We start from the raw sequence: 18,938 nt of genomic DNA, 5'->3' as shown, positions 1-18,938 counted from the left end.
TATGCATACTACATCCATACACATAATACATCCAAGGTGTTTCTTCATTGTGGCCAGTGGGTCTCTGGAGTAACGCATATGAACATACAGTAGGAGCTTTTCTCTCCAGACAAATGTGTTCTTTCTCTTTTGGATTGTTGTGCAAATCTGATATTAGGCATGCAGAGATCAAAGAAGAAAATAACCAAAGGGAAATAATTATCTCAATATAGAATCTTTACTTCTTCATTTGGGGTGTGGAGAAAAAAAGTGGCGTGAAAGACTGGAATATCCTGATAACACAGGCTGTAAGGATAGGATAAGTCATCTTATTTCCATGAGTGTGGCAGATGATTAATTATTTAAAAGTGATGCATTCATATTCTGAACACATCACATTTCTCATGAATTTCTCATTCACCATTTGATGTTATAACTATCGTGCTGTGTTATTAATCCATAATAGTAAAATGCTATTCACTAAAAATATTAATTTAGGTTACTAAATATGACTACAATTGTGTATAATATAATTTAATGAGAGCATACTTATACGTATGTGTATGCCCATATTAACACACACAAACATTCATGGGCAACATGCAAAACTAGACAGATACTACTGAATGAATTCAATTAATTACTTCTTTAATGACGCAAACAATTTTCAAAGGCAGAGCTGCTCGAGGCAGAAATCATCTTATTTCTTGGGAGAACTTAAATTGGCTAAGACCAAAAACACAATGCTAAAAGCAAGGGCTAAGAGATTATTATTATGGGTGCTGGCACTCCTTCGTCTTACAGTGGTTGAAGTATTCAGACTCTTTATGTAAGTAAAATTAACAACACCACAATGTAAAAAATAACATTTGAGGTTTTTCTAGAAGTAATAGCATTCATTATGAAGACATGAATGACCTATCAAAGTTGTATTATCATCTATGATTGGACAACTCACCTGAAAGTAGGTCAAAATTGTACTCAGGTACAGTACTTATGTAAATATACTTTACAACCTTCTATTTCAGGCTGAAATGCAATAAAGGCTCTATTGTAGGTCAGTTTACAGTTATTTAAGATTAGCTAACTGACCAGCCAAGTTGAAACTCCAATATACTGTAGCTGTTAGTTGTTATGCTTCTGGGTATTGGTCTGGTCAGGCAGAAATCACAGTCATAAAAGTGCTTGCTGCGGTGGGCTCCATCCAGCACCTGTGACCTTGACCATTCTGTCCTTTTACTTTGTAAGGTTGGTCACCCAACTAGCCTACAGTATATTTAACATGCCCATTTGCCTGTAACATGATACATTACCTGCAGGTGGTTCCAGCTCTGAGAGCTCCTCACAAAACCCCAAATATGGAGATGAATGCAAATTAGTTTGCGGTGCTTAAAACATGGAAAATATAATAAAAAAGTTCAACAGCCACATCTCTTCCAGCAGACAGTGTACCATGAACCTTGGACACTACATGTTTATGTTTTTTCTTTTTTTCCCCCCTTTTTGGGTGAACCAACCCTTTAATACTGCAACATGTCAGTGTATCACTCTCAAAGTCTGTAATTCTTAACTGAACTTATTTTTATTTCTATCTCCAGAGCAGTTGTTGATCCTCTGACCTCCACCCTCCTTTATGCTCTCTGTTTGTCAGAGGTGTGTCCAGTTTGACCCGGACTGCACGGTCTGGAACGCGAAGCAACAGATCATCTGCTCCCTCAGCGAGTCGTTGTGGGATGTCTTTAACTATGGCCTCTTCCAGCCGGCTGGAGATGGACGGGATGCCAAGTTCCTGGAGGAGGAGCGGGCCCTGCGAGACTACTCACAGTCCTTTGAGAAAGGGGTGCCTTACCTGGAGGTATGGAGACAGAAACTGTAGAAAAGTGAAAAGAGCCATAACTATGAGTCATCAGTCCCCAGCACCCTCACCCACTAAACAATGTTAGCCAGATCCTAAAAATAGACTCTGAAATTAAAATTTAATTAGACTGTTTATATTTTTCATGTTGTATCTTTTCTGTAAACTTTACGGCCTCTGTAGCTTTATTACTCACCATAACTAAGTAAAAATCATAGGAAATATTATACAATTGCAGACAAACAACTCAAAAAAGTTACACTTAAAAACTAGGATTCCCATGTTCAACACAGTAAATGAATTGTAACCAAATCTTGACAAGAACAATATTAACATCACGACTTTAATTGCTTTCTGCATATTATGTAACCTACAAATTCTATTATTGCTCCTCTATTTGGGAAGTGGGTTGTGAGATGACATCAATATCAAGTTTCCATGCTTTGATACAATTATCTCACAGTGCCCTCTGGTGGTGCAGCTGATGTAAATGTTGATGAGCTGGGTGGGGCTGAAAGAGGATCCATCTTGCACTGAGTGTTTGGCTTCAAACCAGAGTGTTTACATTCTTGACTATTTTCCAGATGAGTACATGTCTGAGGACTGATGAGGCTTTTACCTAAATCCTGCTCCACAGCAGAATGTATCTCTCAGCACTGTGAGTGCATGTATTTATAACATGAGTGGTGCCATTTTGAATCAATACAGGACTTGAACTGGACCTGTATTCAATGGTAGAGTAGATTTTTGGGACACTGAACACTGTCTTTCACTAATATACATGGCATATAGTTATCATATTGCAATTATCAAGATATATTCTGCTTTATCCAGGCCAAACACACCTCTGTTTGAAAAATGCTGCATGTGGTTCCATTTAGCTGTCAGCTGCTAGATTGAAGCTTAGACTTTTCCTTTCACCTACCAAGCTCCCCAGCCAGGAAATAGGTTGTCATCACAGCACAGTGCTGATAGAGACAGCACATCCAGTCAGGTGGTTTTCATTGACTAGGTCTCCCTTTTACCTGAGCTCAGTTTACTCATCTTTTGAAGCATGTTATGTTTATGACTCATGGGGTTTTTGAAGTGTGGTTTTCTAGACTGTTCTCCATGTTTTTATATATCCACTTCTGAAATCTATTCCTGGCACAACGTAGAGGTCTTTGAAACATTTAGATCACCAGATGAGAACACTTTGGGACATACTTGCTTACAAATATTTAGTTTTTAGTGTCTGGTCAAGGAGGAATCTATATGTCAGATCCTGTTGTGTATATGGATGTGTAGTTTTTCCTGTGGTTGAAAGAAAATCCTTAAAATAAAGCTCTAGATATACTCTCTGATCAGTGAAATAATAACAAATAATGCCATATAATTATTTAAAAAAATAGTATTTCATATCTGAAAGTAATATCTGTAGTATCTGGTCTGGCATTACTAAACCAAACACAAGACAACATATTCTTCTTCTCCTCCTCTTTTCCTGTTCATGTTGAAGCACTCCACTAACCATCAAAATCTGAGTGCATGGTTTTACTAATTGAGCCTTACATGTGATAATAATAATAATAATAATAATAATAATAATAATGATACATTTTATTTGATGGCGCCTTTCAAGTAACCCAAGGTCACCTTACAGAGAATAAAACAGAATAAAACAACAAACATTATTAAAACCAGACATCAACCTAAAAACCTAAAAACACAGAACAATCACGCTTCCCCCAAAGAACAGAGAGCCAAATCTGACGTAATATCCTGAAGAAATAAAACACAGAGCTGTTCCACTGACATTGAGTGGGAGAGTGAATGAGCAGAAACAGTGAAAGCTGTTAGTGGTGCTTTTTATGGATTAAAGCTGCAATATTGAAATATACTAAATTCAATTATTTGCTGAAAAAGTGCAAGCTAACATCCACAAATCCCCCCAAAAAACTGTATAAATTTCACTTTAAAAACACTTTCACTGTAAAACATAACCTAAACTACAGAGTTGCACCACAAATACTGTAGTAATCTTTTGTTCCTTTTTCTGTGTACCCAGTCAGTCATACACTGAACTGTGAAAGATGAATCACTCTTTTCACACATATCTGTTTCTGGTCCTCAGTTTAGGTACAAAACCAGAGTTTATAAACAGACAAATCTCGACGAGAAGGCTCTCGCCAAACTCAGCACAAAGGTATTTTTCTTTTCTTGTCTATTGACAGTTGCTGTCGGACAGTGTTCATTTCCTCTCACTGACATCATTTTCCTTTCTCCTCTACCCCTCTCAGGCCAGTCTGAAGAAGTTCCTGGATTACATTCAGACTGGAGCAGTAGAGAAAATGGTAAAAGTCCTCGATAAAGGTCTTGATCCAAATTTTCATGACCCTGACACCGGAGGTGAGTTTGTCACAGTCCCATGTGTTCTTGCTCTCCTGTCTCCTGAAATCCTGTTTTTGACTCTATAGATCTTTTGCTTTCAAATAAATCATTTTGCAAATGATGATCAAGTGGTGCAGAGTATCTGAAGGTGGGTTTTCACTTTCATCTTTTTATCTGTCATTCTTCCTGACCACCTCCCTCTGTGGGTCAGAGAGCCCCCTCACTGTGGCTGCGCAGTCAGGCCTGGCGGTGGAGGGCATCAGGGTGCTGGTTCAGGGCGGCGCTCATTTGGACTTCAGAAGCAGAGATGGCCTGACAGCGGTGCACAAAGCTGTCAGGGTTCACAATCACACTGGGCTGTTGGTAAGGACTTTAAATAAAAGTTGCATGCATGCTCAAGTAATGAATTATTATAACAATTTACAGGGTTTAGACTGAATTACATTTTATTCTATGAATCATGTAAAAACCTTACAGAGAAAGTATAGTAAGTAAGTAAATGAATTACCATTACAACTATATATATAGATATACAATATGTACTCTATTCTCATATACTCTTATCTTATGTCTGCTGTTGCTAGGCTCTGTTGTCACTGGGAGCGTCTCCAGACTACAAAGACCGCTGTGCTCTGACCCCGCTGTACCATACTGTACTGGCAGGGGGCGACACTTCCTGCTGCGAGACCTTGCTGTACTACAGGGCAAGGCTGGGCACAAGGGACGAGAATGGCTGGGACGAGTCTCATCAGGTACAAATGGACAGTTCCTGATATAGATTTATAACTACCCCACTTGTCTGTTGATCTGGCCGTCCATTCCCACATGGTTTCCTTTCATATTTTGATTTACAAATATGGTGTCTGTCTCTCCTCACGTGTGAAATGAAGCCAGTGCACCAACATTTCCCTGTCTTATCTCTGTGTTTGATGTAACATCGTCCTCCGTCTCTCTCAACATTTTTTCACACCCCTCCTCTCTCAGCCTTCATTCACTCCTCTCTCCATTCTCTCTCCTTCCTCCCCTTCTTCTCTCTTTCCATAGCACAGGGATGAAGAGGAGTTTGGAATGGAAGAGATACATAAGGTACCCTTCATCCTACCATCTCCATCATCCCCATCAGCCTTTCAGAGGCAAAGGCACTGACTATTATGATATGATAGAAATACTGAAAAAACTGAAGTGAAAAAAGTCACGACATGCAGTGGTTCCCTTAAACCTGTTCAAATGTGAGTCATCTCAAACTGAGTCCAGTTCAAAAAGAGCATTATGTTTTCTTACTGTAGATGCGGGTGCATTGCCTACATTATATCTCTGTGACATTCTGGTAAATTTGCGTTTGTGCTGCAAGCTGGTTGTCATGGTATTTTATTTTGGTTTTGCCGTGCTCTGTGTTTTCTTTCTTTACTTCGTACGTATCTTGTGATATTTTAGTCCCTGCAGAAAAATATGAGGAAACCTCTCTCTCAGGCTGCTGAAGGCTCATTTATGTTGTTTTAATGTTTTTTTGTTTCCTTTCTTTTCCACCATGGTGTAATGTAATTGGTACTGACCTGTTTTTAGAGTATTTATGGTTCTGAATGTAGATGTAAAACATATTTCCTTTTCTTTGTTCTTTCTTTCTTTCCTTTTCTCTCATTTTCTATGTAATTCTAAAGCATTGAAACAGTCCCATATGTAAAGTCATACACCTTCCCTTTAACTTGTCCTCTCGTATGCTTCATAACATTGACTCTCACTCATTGACAATTTGTCAATCTTTCTATCACATGCTTGACATTGAAAGGCTTGCCAGAATGGCTTTGCCCAGCACTTGGAGCATCTTCTCTTTTATGGGGCAGACACCGCTTCTCAAAATGCCTCAGGGAACACTGCACTTCACATTTCTGCGCTGTACAACAAAGCAAGTATAGGAACAGATATCTTATATGAAACTATTGTTGCTACAATTATTATTGGTGGTTTGTCTGAAGTTGTTAACTAATCACTATCCCTTTCTGATCTATCAGGAAAGCTGTGTCCGTGTTCTTCTGTACAGGGGAGCAAATAAGGAGGCGAAGAACAAGCATGGTCAGACCCCTTTTCAGGTAAATGGTACCACCGTTAAATACTTTTGTTAATTGAGAAACATATTTAGAAATGTTTATGGTGTTTGCCAACTGTATTCTAAAAAGAAAAAACAACATGCTAAAACAAGAAAAGCAACAATTACAAAACAATTATGAGAGCAATTATACATCATTTTGTTTCCTGTGTTTGCAGCTAGCTGTATTATCTGGTAACTTTGAACTTGGAGAAATCATCAAAAACCACAAAGATACTGACATAGGTAAGTTTTCATGCCTAACTGTCTCTTCTGAAGGAGCTGTCAAGTGTTAAATCCCAACACCTTCCTTTCTTTGCACTTTGCATTTTCCTGAATCTATCATGTATTTCCTCTTACAATTTCCCTTCTTTTTACCTAACAATCTGCTTCATTTCTCCCTCCATCTCATCCTGTCACATTAAACCCTGCGGCCCTTCCTCACTCCTCACCTCTTGACCCTTAATTGTGCACCTCATCTTCACACCTCACGCCTCTATCCTCAGTGCCCTTTTTGGAATCACCAAAGTATGTTCCCAAGCGAAAAGAGAGCTCCCACACCCTGCCTCTCCCCTCGCTCCATTCCCACCCCCTACTGCGCGCTAACAGTGATAACACCATGACACAGTCTGACCCTCTGGCTATGCCCAACAAGGCTGCAACCAATCCCAACCCGGGACAGGTACTGAAGACCGTTAGATAGATGCTGATCAGCTGATGTCTCTGTTTTACATCACTTTCTCCATTTTGTACTGATAATAAGTTACAGCATGATGGGACTTGGTGTGTTTCTGCAGGGCCAGCGCAGAGCCTCCATTGGCATGAGAAGCTCCAGCAGCCCCAGAACTCGTACTCGTTCCCCATCAAGAGGGAGAGGAGGTCAGAGTGACACAGAGGAGAGGCACCGGCAGCCACGAGGCAGACAGGGGTAAGACACCATACACATGAAGAGAGAAAGAGTAGTGTGTTCTTACTCTTACCAGGTACTTCCGGGTCATCTCTTAACAGACGCCTCCAGTTTCCATTAGCTAGTGTTGATGGATATTATTATCATCCAAAACCACAGAAATTGAGCTGGAGTTAGTCATGGTAAAATGTTTTAAATATAGTTACCATCTGGAGCGGCTTTGTCCACTGATCAGAAGGTCAGTGGTTTGATCTTCAATGTATCCTTGGGCAAGATACTGAACCCAGAGATGCTCCCGATGGTTGATACATTCCATAGTTGTGTCATCAATGTGTGAGTGTGTGCTTAAATGTGAGTGTGATTGGAAAAATGAGCAGCAGAAACACTATTAAGCATTTTGGATAAAAACACTATATAATTGCAGCCATTTGTCATTTGAGTTCAGCCCAAAGTACAGACATTGGACTAATTCAAATTTCAACCAGATGATGTCACAAAGGTGAAAAGTGAATGGGTCACCTTACTTACAAATCATCCTGAGGGGGATGAATGTGAATGTATCAAATTCCATGACAATCCATCTGATAGACATTTTACTTACAACCGCAGATGTGAACCTCATGATGGTGCTTCAGTGAAGGTCAGGTGATCCCTAAAGTCATTAATATTCATCCTCAGGGAACAATGAATGTCTACACAAAATTTTATCCCAATCCATCAAGTAGATCTGAAGCTATTTCACCAGATAAGTGAACATTCTGACCTGCTGGTGGTGGTAAAGAGTAAAAGTTAGAGGATTGCCATATTTCATCGCAATCCATCCAATAGTTGCTGAGATATTGCCATCCCTAGAGCCACTTCTGCTAATTATAAATTATTCAATTCTTAAAAATGAATAAATTATGTGATAGGAAGTTGCAGCTTGATTTACATCCATGTCCACATGCCTCACATTGTTTATTGTTTGTACATTACACATTACATTAATTCCCTGTGTGCTAAAAAACATTAATTTCATTGAATATCATTATTATGTCATATAATAGTTAAAGAATTTAGCACACTAATTGTATTAGAATTATCAGTACTTTCTTTATACCTGACATAAATGCTATACCCAGTTAGTGAATGCAGCATACATTCTTCTTGTTGGTATGATGGATTACGACTCAACTACAGAGTGCCTCTGATGCCTAACAAGCTGTATGTTGTCTCACTTTGTCTCACTTGTTTTCACACGGTGTGCAACACAGTCTTATCTGACTCTATTGTAACATACTCTATCTCTGTCTCTCTCTCTCTCTCTCTCTCTCTCTGTCTCCCTCATTTTTTCTTACACTGTAGTGCGACCTCAGCAGGCAGCGGGGGAGGTCAGATGAAGCGTATGTACAGTGCAGTGCCAGGTCGGGTGTATATAGCCACACGTGCCCATTCTGCTATGGGAGACAGAGAGCTCTCACTCAACAAAGGGGACAAAGTTAAAGGTGAGATAGAGCCAAAATGTTCAAACAGTATATCCTTGAATATAAGAAACATCTACCCTAAAAGATTTAAACATTGTTATCAAAGATACTGGAATCAGCACTGGAATCATCAGGCTTGGTGAGTAAAGGAATACATGTAATGGCGGTAATAAGGATACAAAAAAGGTGAAGTCTGTATTCTGTTACAGTTACAGAAAAAAAGACATAATCATTACAGGTACATTAAGTAAAAATGGGCATAATTTAGCAGGATAACAATTTTGAAACACATTTAACAATAAAGAAAGATATACTATCATGCACTGTACAAGTCCCAAAGTAAGCAGAGCACAAACGAGATGGCAAATTAACTTAGAGGATGATACCGCATGATGCATGCAGGTGTGCACAGCAGGTGCATGTACACACACTTCATGCACACATTGAACTTAAATATTGGTAGTGACTTTTGTTATGCACTGTGGCAGTCCCAAAGACTCTTACAAATGAGTTGAGAGCTTGAGTTTACGACAGCTTGTAGTGCACATTACTGCTCCCCACCGATATAACAGTGTGTGCGTACAGTAATGTGTTCAGAGCTGACAGTGGGTCACTGGTCGCTGAACAAGTTCGGTACTGAAAATGTCAGATAAAACTCTGAGAAAGACGTCACACAGCGGGCGGGCCTGACAAAGTTTCATCAAAGGATTTCCTGAGAATGTTACAACATTGTGAATTGCGCAGTATTTCCACCTGCAATCTGCTCCATTTATTTTCTACCCATTCTGAACAGCTGAGAGCAACACACAGCTGAGAGCAACACACAGCTGAGAGCAACACACAGCTGGCTTTATGTCACAACATCCGAGCTATCAGGACATTTTTAATTTTAAGTAGCTGAAATTTATTTGAAGATTTCGCACTTGATATCATTAAATATCAATTGGATCTCATTCAAGCCTTGAAAGAGAGAGAGGGAGGGATAAACACCAGCTCTCAAAACACACTAATATCTTCGCCTCCCTAACTGCTTGTGGCAATTTGCACTGGTTTTTGCAACAAAAAAGGGACAACTTTGCATATTTGATATTGCAGTAATCCTAAAGTAACAAAAAGTAATCAAGTTACATTACTTTAATATTGTGGTACTATGATTATGTTACTGACTACATTGTTTCAACAGGTAACTAGTAACTGTATTGGAATACATTTTTAAAGTAACCCCCCCAACCCTGGGAATCATTTTGTTGTTAAGTTGTGCATTTTTCTTGATACACTGATCATCGATCACAAGCCCAGCCAAACACTTGATTTTCTGTAAGGTTACTTACAGTGCAGCTGCAATAAGGTTTGATACGGACAAAATTAAGCTTCCTAAAACATCAGTGGCAAGGAAGAGATGCGCACTAGGGATGAGAGGATTGTAAACAAGAGAAATGAAAAGTACCTGCAGCCACATCCAGTCATCACAAAGCAATACATGTTCCTAGTCATTCTCAGTGGATCCTCCAATGTTATTGTAGAAAATTTTGTTTAAGGTAAACTACATTTACTGTTCATCAATTTCTTTATATATATCTGATATATCGCTCTATATGTGTCTTGTTCAATATCTATCTTTGTCTCTGTCTTTCTCTGCCTGTCTTTCTCAGTGTTAAGTGTAGGAGAGGGGGGATACTGGGAGGGAACAGTAAAAGGTCGCACTGGCTGGTTTCCTTCAGAATGTGTGGAGGAGGTGGCAGCTCCCAATCGAGCAGGTGAGACAAAACTAGCTGGAGCTTCACCTCACTGTTGTATTTTAAAATATTATTCAGGCCATACAAAATATTTAGTCTGGTTTGTAGTGCCTTTGGATTTTGTGGTAACCCAGAGGGATTACATATGTTATTTTTTACAGATTTCAAAATAGGTCTTGTGCTTTTTTTTAATTGTTTAATTAGTCGTATGTGAAAATTGAGAGAAATTTGATTGTTTGGAGAGTAATAATAAAGTATCCAGAGACGGGTTAACAAAACATATACAATATACATTACTATCATAATCACACATAGATTGGAGAGAGGGCATGCTAGAAAATGGGTTGCATGTCCCCTCGGGCTAGAATTATCCTTTGAGTCACTGTAATGTTCAGCACATGTCACACTCATGTTTACCAGCAGGCCCTTTTGCATGTACTGTACATGTACACAAAAGGCATTCAGTTTGCTGCTATTTTCACAGCTGCACTGCTCACGCAGTGAGAAAACCATATGCCACATACAGGGCAAAAAAAATCCCCCAAAAAACAGGGTGTAAATATATTTGATTCATTTGCGTTTCGAGGACTCAACACTTCCATGAAAAGACAGAGAAGGTGTCATGACGGAAACTGGAAGTTTAAATTGAGCATATGCTTTGTGATCATGTGCCTTACAGAGACGCGCAGTGAGAAAGCCAAGAGGAAGCTTTTCCGTAACGTCACTGTGGGAGCCTACGATGGTACTGATGGCCCAAGGTAAGAGTCCGCTGACAAGATGCTGTGTCCCTTTCAATCAGTCAGCTATCAAAAGAAAGAGCAGTAATCAACAAGTGAGCTTGGGCAGTAACAATATGTCAGCTTTAATCCAACAGTGATGTCAGAATGCTGGCTTTAACTTGAGACAGTTAAGGAATAAAAAAAACAGCAAGTAGAGCTGCAATGATTTGTCAATTAATCGATTATTCGATCAACTTAACATTAATCGCCAACTATTTTGATAATCAATTAATTGTTTTGGTCACTTTTCTTTTTAAATACAATTCCAAACATTTGCTGGTTCCAGCTTCTCAAATGTGAATATTTGCTGCTCTTCTCAGTTTTAGATAATTGTACACTGAATATATGTGGTTTTATGACTGTTGGACAGACAAAACAAGTAATTTACAGTCATCATGCTGTGCAGTGGGAAAGGACAACATTTTTCACTAATCAGCATATTAGTGAAAAATGTTTTCAAAACAATGAATTGCTTAGTCTATAAAATATCAGATGATAATCAGTAATGAAAATAATTTTCAGCCATACTATGAAGTCTAAATTGCTGGAGAGGTGTAGGTGTCAGTTGTATTTGACTTGTCTCTGCCCTTTTATCTGATGACATGTTTCTAAGTGCACGCCAACCTCTCACCCAATGCACGCTGGGACAGACTCCAGCGCCTCATGATCCTTAACAGCATAGTAGTTTAGAGAATAGATGGACTACTAAAAACTAGGTGAACCCTGATTGGCTACAGCCCCTGATAAAGTTCTAACTGTAGTTCATCACATGAGTGTGGGCAGCAACTGAACTGTCTGCTCTCTGGTTTATTGCTGTAAGGAAAGATGGTGAGGGCAGTGAAGGTGATTTAAATAGTTGACACACTGGTGTTCTGGTCATTCTTGTTGGGCACGTGTGTGTGTGTGTATATTGCATACATGCGTACGGGCATGCGTTTGTGTGTGTGTGTGTGTGTGTGTGGGCCCACTTGTTTGACCTGCTGTGCCTTCATGTCTTCCTACGTGCTGCATGCGTCTGTTTTCTGCTGATCCTGAACAGCGCTTGTTCTCCATTGTTTTGCCGTGTGAACACGTCAGCGCTGAAAGCACAAAGAGCAGCCATGTCATTTTCAGCTCTGCCCCTTTTGGCTCCACCAGACAAACGCACTTGTCTGTTTGATACTTCCATCCACACGCCTCGCTCTCTCTCCTCTCTGGTGCTTGTTTACACTGAACATAATAATGCCATAATGAATGGTAGAGGGGAGGGGTTGGGGTTCTTCTCCTCCTCCATGGCATCTGTCTGAAGCTGCATCCCAGCCCTAGGCAGCTGTGGTTGTGTACTATGAGGCTGTGCATGTTTGTTTGAGAGTTAATGTGTGTATGAATATGCCAGTGTCTTTGCATGCACGTACCTCATGCTGCTGATGAGTCATGGGGAGGCTGAAGCACCAAGCGTTGGTTAGGTCCCTGGGCTAGTGAGAAGGACTTACCAGTCGCCACCTCAGGGTTTTACAGCCTCTTACACATTATGGCTGACATTAGCCTTGTGCTTAGCAGGTCTTACTGTCATTCAAAAAGGCATTCACTTTAATGCAGCTGTGGTTGTGTTCTAAATGGAAATAGCAGCCACCGGGGTTAAATTACCCGTGTTAAGTTGGTTAAATGTAATGGCAACTCCATGGTGAAGTGGTGCTCAATTAAGAGCAAGGTGATCCGGTGCATGCTCCTACACCGCAGCTAGGCATTTGGGAGAATGTCAATTACTATTCTTGATAGAGCGATAGAGAGAGGGAGAGTGTTTGTTAGCCTGTGTGGTGATGACAGCTCTGCGTTACGTTAAGAGGAGAGGAGGGAGCGAGAGGAAAGTTGGCAAATGTGTGTGTATGAGTAAATCCAGGGTGGGAATCAGCTGTTAGTGAATCTGTGATACACCAGTCGTTGGATGTGCAAATGTGAGCGCCGTCTCTCTCTCTGTCGCCACACATCTATACCCATCCCCCGCATCCCCACCCCGCAAATTCAGCTCTCCATCTCCCCTATTTTGCAACCAAACCCCTCTTCCTCTCATCTCATCTCATCCACCACACACACACACTACACACACACACACACATACACACACACACACACACACACACACATACACACACGCTCTTTTGTGATAATCTCTGGTATTCTCTCTCTCTCTCTCTTGCTTTCACATTGTCTTCCTCTTGTCTGAAGTATGCGGGGTGCAGACCAGCATGCTCTCTCTCCTGTCCTCATTCCCCACCTATCTCGCTCTCTCTCCTCCACTCTCGCGGCTCTCTCAGCCTGTGCTCTCGCTGGAAGACCGGGAGGAGGAGGGAGGAGGGAAGAGGGAGGAGGAGGTGGTGGTGGTGGTGGAGAGTGCGCGCAAGAGAGAGGAGGGGGGGACATGGCAATGGGGGGATGCGGAGAGAGAGATTTCTCTCTCTCCCTCTCTTCTTCGTGGCCGTCACTGGGCCCCAGAAACAGGAGCGTGTGGTTCATTTACAGGTAGCGGCTGTTTCCTCATTCATTGGCTGGCTATGGATGTGAGGAGAGGACAATGGAGAGAGGGGAGAGGTAGATGATGCTATTGAGAGGCCGTGCCTTTTCAAAGACAGACTAATAAGCTATGTATTCTGTATGTGTGTGTGTGTGTGTGTGTGTGTGTGTGTGTGTGTGTGTGTGTATGTCTCCGAGTGTGCGTGTGTGTGTATGTGTCTTAAATGTGTTTTTGTTTTTTCCTATGCATGTGAATATCTGTGGGACAGAAGTGGATATTGAATGGAGACTCTGCAGCATGTTTATTTCTGTGTCTTCCTCTCGTGTGTCTCTGAACGCCGTGTGCGTGTGTGTTAGTGCGTGAAAGGGAGCACATATTGATGCATTTCAGTCAGACAGTGTGGGTGTATTTCATTCTCTTTGAGTCATGATTTCTTTAAGCAGATATTTTTCATTCACTGGGACTTCCCATTTATTCCTGATCCTACAAAAATGCTACTGTCACATCCCATTTTTTTTCTTATTCATCCCATTATGTCATGAGAAGCGTGTGTTATTTTGACTGTACAAAAGAATGAAAGTGAGCGAGTCAATAAGTAGCAAGAGTGCGGTGTGTCAGTTCCTTTCGAGCTTTAATTTGAGATACCAGTCATTTCTCTGTGTGTCTGTGTGTGCATGCATTGGTGTTTATGTGTGTGTGCATGCGACTATATACACTGAATAAAATATATGAGGCTTTCACATATGAGTGTATACGTCATGGTGCTTGACTGCTGTGGGAGTATCTCCTACAACATGTACATATATCTATGCATATGTACTTAACATCTTATGCATTTACCACGTCTCCATCCACAGTGTGTGTCACTAACATCCGTCAAGTGCTTCACTTGTGGTTTGTGGGTATTGTCCCCACATAGCCAGTCTATCTGCATGTACATTCAGCAGGTGAATGGTTAAAAAGCTGCCTTTTTTTCTCAGTAATTGTGAATAGAGGAGAGGATGACTCAGGAGGGTACAAAATAACTCAGGTCTCCAGTAGGCTTACAGCTCTATTGGAGCCAGTTCAGAGTGTCCTACTAGCCAACAGAGATTAACCAAGGACGTTTGTGCTTTTTATGGCCCTAATTGTCCAGGACAGGATGGCTATTATGGCGATGCATGTACAGGAGACCAGGTGTGTTACTGTAAGCCTGGAACACAAGTTAGAACTAACTGGAGGACCAACACTGGCCATGTTTCCCCCTTGTAGAAATGGATAGATGAAGAACCCAATAGATGTGTCCACCCACTCCATGTTACTTTGATCCTCAGAGAGGGAAAGCATGTTGGAGGACAGGGTGAGAGAAAAAGGAATGAGGTGTGAGGAGCAGATGGCTGGAAGGCGGCTGTGCGTTGGCGAAACAGTAACATTGATGGAGAACACACAAGGGATGGACCTCAGTAGGAGAAACTAGCAACAGTCTGCTCAGTGCTAAAGTTACAGCTAGGTGTTGAAGTCTGGATCTTCAACCCTGTAGGCCAACGCTTATGACTCTTCTGTACCTCTGTGATTCAACAGCCAAATTTCATTTCTTCAGTGCTCTGCCAGATTAAATACACACAAACTAGCTGGATATGTGATGTAAGAGACAATGTGGAAGATAATATTATACTGTGATTATTATTTTAATACCAGTATACACATGGGTGCATATATGGTTTCAGAAGTGGCACGGACAGTGACAGTGACAACGTCCTCTGCCAGGCATAAACAAAAATTTAAGTCCACTCCCTAAAACCTACAAGTGTATCAAAATGACAGCATTTGTAAATTATGCATTGCTTTTTTTCTAAGTGGTTAAACAGCCAATTTATCCAGTGAATGCCTGGCTGCAGGCCTTATTGCCAGGCAGCTAATCAGATGGCTGGGTTTAGTTTTAGATTACAGATAGTTAAGAGCCACAGTTGGGTTTTGGGTCTGCTGATCGAATTTCTGTGCAGTTTGAGAAGAAGCACTGCTTGAGCTATAATTATAGAGCCAAAAACTACCGTTGCTTCTTCTCATGAAGGTCCTGGTGTGAACACACACACTCTCTTACACACACACGCACACACACACACACACACACACACACACACACACACACCACACACATACACACACACACGCACACACACACACAATTCACCCAAACTTCTCATTTTTTTAAAAAGTTGGGAGAAAAAGTTGATCCATATTGGAAATTATGCTCTTGGGTATTCCCAGGGCACTGTTACTGCAATGTTTTGGCAGCTAAACTATCACTATAAATAAAGACAGCTCTTTGACTAGGCTACTTGTGTTATTCACTCACAGTTCTTCTAGGAAATCAAATCCTTGATTTGATTTCAGTTAGCTTGTCAGTTTGAGTTAAGTTGAGGAGCACAAACTAACGCAGAAATGAGCTGTCTCGGAAAAGAAATATCTGGAATTCCTCTTAAATCATACAGCCCTGCTCAAGCCCCAGGCTTTCTAACAGAACCAGGATGTATTGACATTGTTAGAAAGTCAAGTCCAGAAATGAGTCATGAGATGTGGCTTTGTGTGGCAGTGTCGAGTCCATTTAACCAGTCCTATATTAGGGAAAGGGTTGTAAAGCAACTTGGCCAAAAGTCCCAGACATGGTAATAGAATAATGAAGCAGCATCCTGGGCCAGCCGTTACACTGCTCCATCTCGTACTGTAATAAGATTGCATCACTGTGATCCTTGTTTCTGTCCTCCCAAGCTAAAGTCTTTGAGCTTGAGGAGCTGTTTGTGGAAGCAGATTAGAGGCCTGTCCAACTTCTTCTTGTACATAATTTGAAGTGTCATGTATGACCGGTATTGGTGCGCTGGAGTCAGTAAAGCAGTATCCTTGCAAAAGCTGCCAGAGGCAGTGAAAGCTAGTGCAGCGATTTAGGTGCATTTGGAAGTTTCCATTACTAGTGAAGTGTATGTGCACATTTTTCTAATGTGCCATTCCCGCGGCCCAGTGCTTGTCAGCTCTGTCTGGATTAGTCCATAGTATAGAATGTCATCTCATGTACACTTCCTCCCCATTGTGATATTTACTGTATCCCTGCCATCAATCCTTTTGTTCACCAGCGTTTTTTGTATGACATTCTCAAGCCATCCTATCTTTTGCTGCAGTGTGATTTCATAATGTGATGCAGTATAGCTGTTTTCCACATTCAGAAAATGCTTTATTTGCATGACAATAAGACTTTACTGTTGCTATAGAAGTCATATAGCTCTCCTCCTCTCCAATTCTCTCTCCTTTTCTCCCTGTCTCTCTCCATCCTCCTTTCCTCTTTTTCTCTGCCCCATCTTTACTCCCTCTAAGTGACTACATCATTAAGGAGAAGACAGTGCTCCTACAGAAGAAAGACAATGAGGGCTTTGGCTTTGTGCTTAGGGGAGCCAAAGGTGAGCCTCATCTCCAAAAATTCAGCCTCTATAGATTTCATAGTCTCATGTGCTTTTTTTTCTCCCTTTCTAATCTCTCTATCCCTTCCTCATTTTCAAACCCATGTTCCTGTTATCTGTGTCCATTCATGCTCATCCGTTTTTTGTTTTATCCTTTGCAGCTCAAACTCCCATAGAGGAGTTCACTCCGACGCCAGCCTTCCCCGCTTTGCAGTACCTGGAGTCTGTTGATGAGGGGGGTGTGGCGTGGAGGGCGGGCCTGAGGATGGGGGATTTCCTCATCGAGGTATGGACAAGCTGCAATGTGGACTAACACACCGACTGAACCCATCATGGAACTTATTCAGAGGTTCTGTTTATCAAAAATGCACTGAAGCTACATTAGATATATAAAATGTTAAAATCTACTTTTGCAAATGCATCTTGCTTTTCTGGGTCAGTGTTGATGTTTCAGAGTGTTCACCATGTTCCTACAAATGAGTTAGATAGCAGCAGAGTCCCCAGACGACTGAAACATGAATATTATAACATTACCTAACCAACCTAACATTATGCTATGCTAGGTTTTGGTGTCAGTCCTTCAGAATCACACATCCAGGTTTTCCTTCAAGACTCAGGGGAGATTAAACAGTAATACAAATGCAACTCCACAGTAAACAGGCAGAAATCTCCTGCTGATAATATCATCAAATGACTACCAGGCAACAAGCATAACAAGCTACATGACATTGAGCGAGGGGTTTAACTTTTTATAGACTAAAGAAACGTACTATAACAGGTGCTTTCTTCATTGTCATGCACTAAATCCAACAAATGCATTTTTCAGGCCATAGTTTTTATAGTGTTGTTAAGCAAATAATAAGAACAAGTCTGGACACAAAGGTGTGTCCATTTTTGCCTGGTACTGTACTGTATACCCAGTTTATTTTTGTCAGAGTTGGTTAAGGTCTGCTTTACTTGCTGATTCTCAATGACCTTGTATCTTTAAAAGGTATGTTATGCAACTTTTGTTGCCTTGAGAACTCACTTCTAAAAATGGTGAGTGTCAAGCCTCTATTAAAGCTGACACATACAGCTAATTGGTATTCAACCTAATATGACTCACTTATGTAGCAACCCAAGCCTTTGTTACTGAGATTTACTGTAGCTGTTGCCTGAATGGTGCTTAGCTGGAAGCTAAGTCTTAAAAAACATAAAGCATGTCATACACAAGAAAGATACATCAGCCTGTGGTCATAACCTTCACTAACTCTTGCGTCCAGCCCATGTAACAAAAGTTGATCATTTAAAAGAAATTAAAGCAAAAAAAGCTGATTCTACATTCAGACCTCCTGTGTCTCTGTCAGGTGAACGGCCAGAATGTAGTGAAGGTTGGCCACCGGCAGGTGGTCAACATGATCCGACAGGGTGGCAACAGTCTCATGGTGAAAGTTGTGATGGTTGCTCGAAACCCTGAACTGGAGGACACTGCTCGGAAGAAAGGTAAGCATCAAGTTTTCCTTGTATGTCATTTTCATCCTGTGTTTATGATGTGATGATAAAGCTGATTGCATGTTTACTTCACCCTAAAAGCCTGTAGCAATGTGGTTGTCATTGGTGACTGCATGTTTATACGAGAATACTAAACATTAAGTCTGCATTTGGCTGGCTTCCCTTGGCAGCACCGCAGCAGACTAAAAGACTGACTCCTCCTGCCATTGCCCTGCGATCCAAGTCAATGACATCAGAGCTGGAAGACATGGGTAAGCTGATGGAGGGGACAAAGGACTGAATGCAAAGGATAAAGGGGAGGGAGGCCTGGAAAGAACAAGTAGGGGGGTTACATTAAAGTAGCTTATTTTAGGTGG

At 41.0% G+C, this 18,938-nt stretch overlaps 1 protein-coding gene across 1 annotated transcript in view; it reads left to right on the top strand.

Moving 5' to 3' along the window:
- The window catches only part of LOC128381216 (SH3 and multiple ankyrin repeat domains protein 1-like), a 28,540-nt gene that overhangs the window by 3,006 nt on the left and 6,596 nt on the right, over positions 1-18,938 (top strand). The window contains exons 2-19 of the mRNA XM_053341166.1: positions 1,631-1,834; positions 3,948-4,019; positions 4,114-4,222; positions 4,416-4,567; positions 4,789-4,956; positions 5,249-5,290; positions 5,991-6,107; positions 6,214-6,291; positions 6,467-6,533; positions 6,794-6,969; positions 7,085-7,215; positions 8,539-8,678; positions 10,310-10,414; positions 11,073-11,151; positions 17,009-17,091; positions 17,253-17,377; positions 18,438-18,573; positions 18,753-18,833. Coding sequence (XP_053197141.1) covers positions 1,631-1,834; positions 3,948-4,019; positions 4,114-4,222; positions 4,416-4,567; positions 4,789-4,956; positions 5,249-5,290; positions 5,991-6,107; positions 6,214-6,291; positions 6,467-6,533; positions 6,794-6,969; positions 7,085-7,215; positions 8,539-8,678; positions 10,310-10,414; positions 11,073-11,151; positions 17,009-17,091; positions 17,253-17,377; positions 18,438-18,573; positions 18,753-18,833 — 2,065 coding nt within the window. The remainder of the gene's footprint in view (positions 1-1,630; positions 1,835-3,947; positions 4,020-4,113; positions 4,223-4,415; positions 4,568-4,788; positions 4,957-5,248; positions 5,291-5,990; positions 6,108-6,213; positions 6,292-6,466; positions 6,534-6,793; positions 6,970-7,084; positions 7,216-8,538; positions 8,679-10,309; positions 10,415-11,072; positions 11,152-17,008; positions 17,092-17,252; positions 17,378-18,437; positions 18,574-18,752; positions 18,834-18,938) is intronic.

This window comes from Scomber japonicus, chromosome 20 (genome assembly GCF_027409825.1).
Source record: "Scomber japonicus isolate fScoJap1 chromosome 20, fScoJap1.pri, whole genome shotgun sequence".
Lineage (NCBI taxonomy): Eukaryota > Metazoa > Chordata > Actinopteri > Scombriformes > Scombridae > Scomber > Scomber japonicus.
Note: the sequence above shows the minus strand (reverse complement) of the source record. Positions and strands in the feature narration are given on the sequence as shown.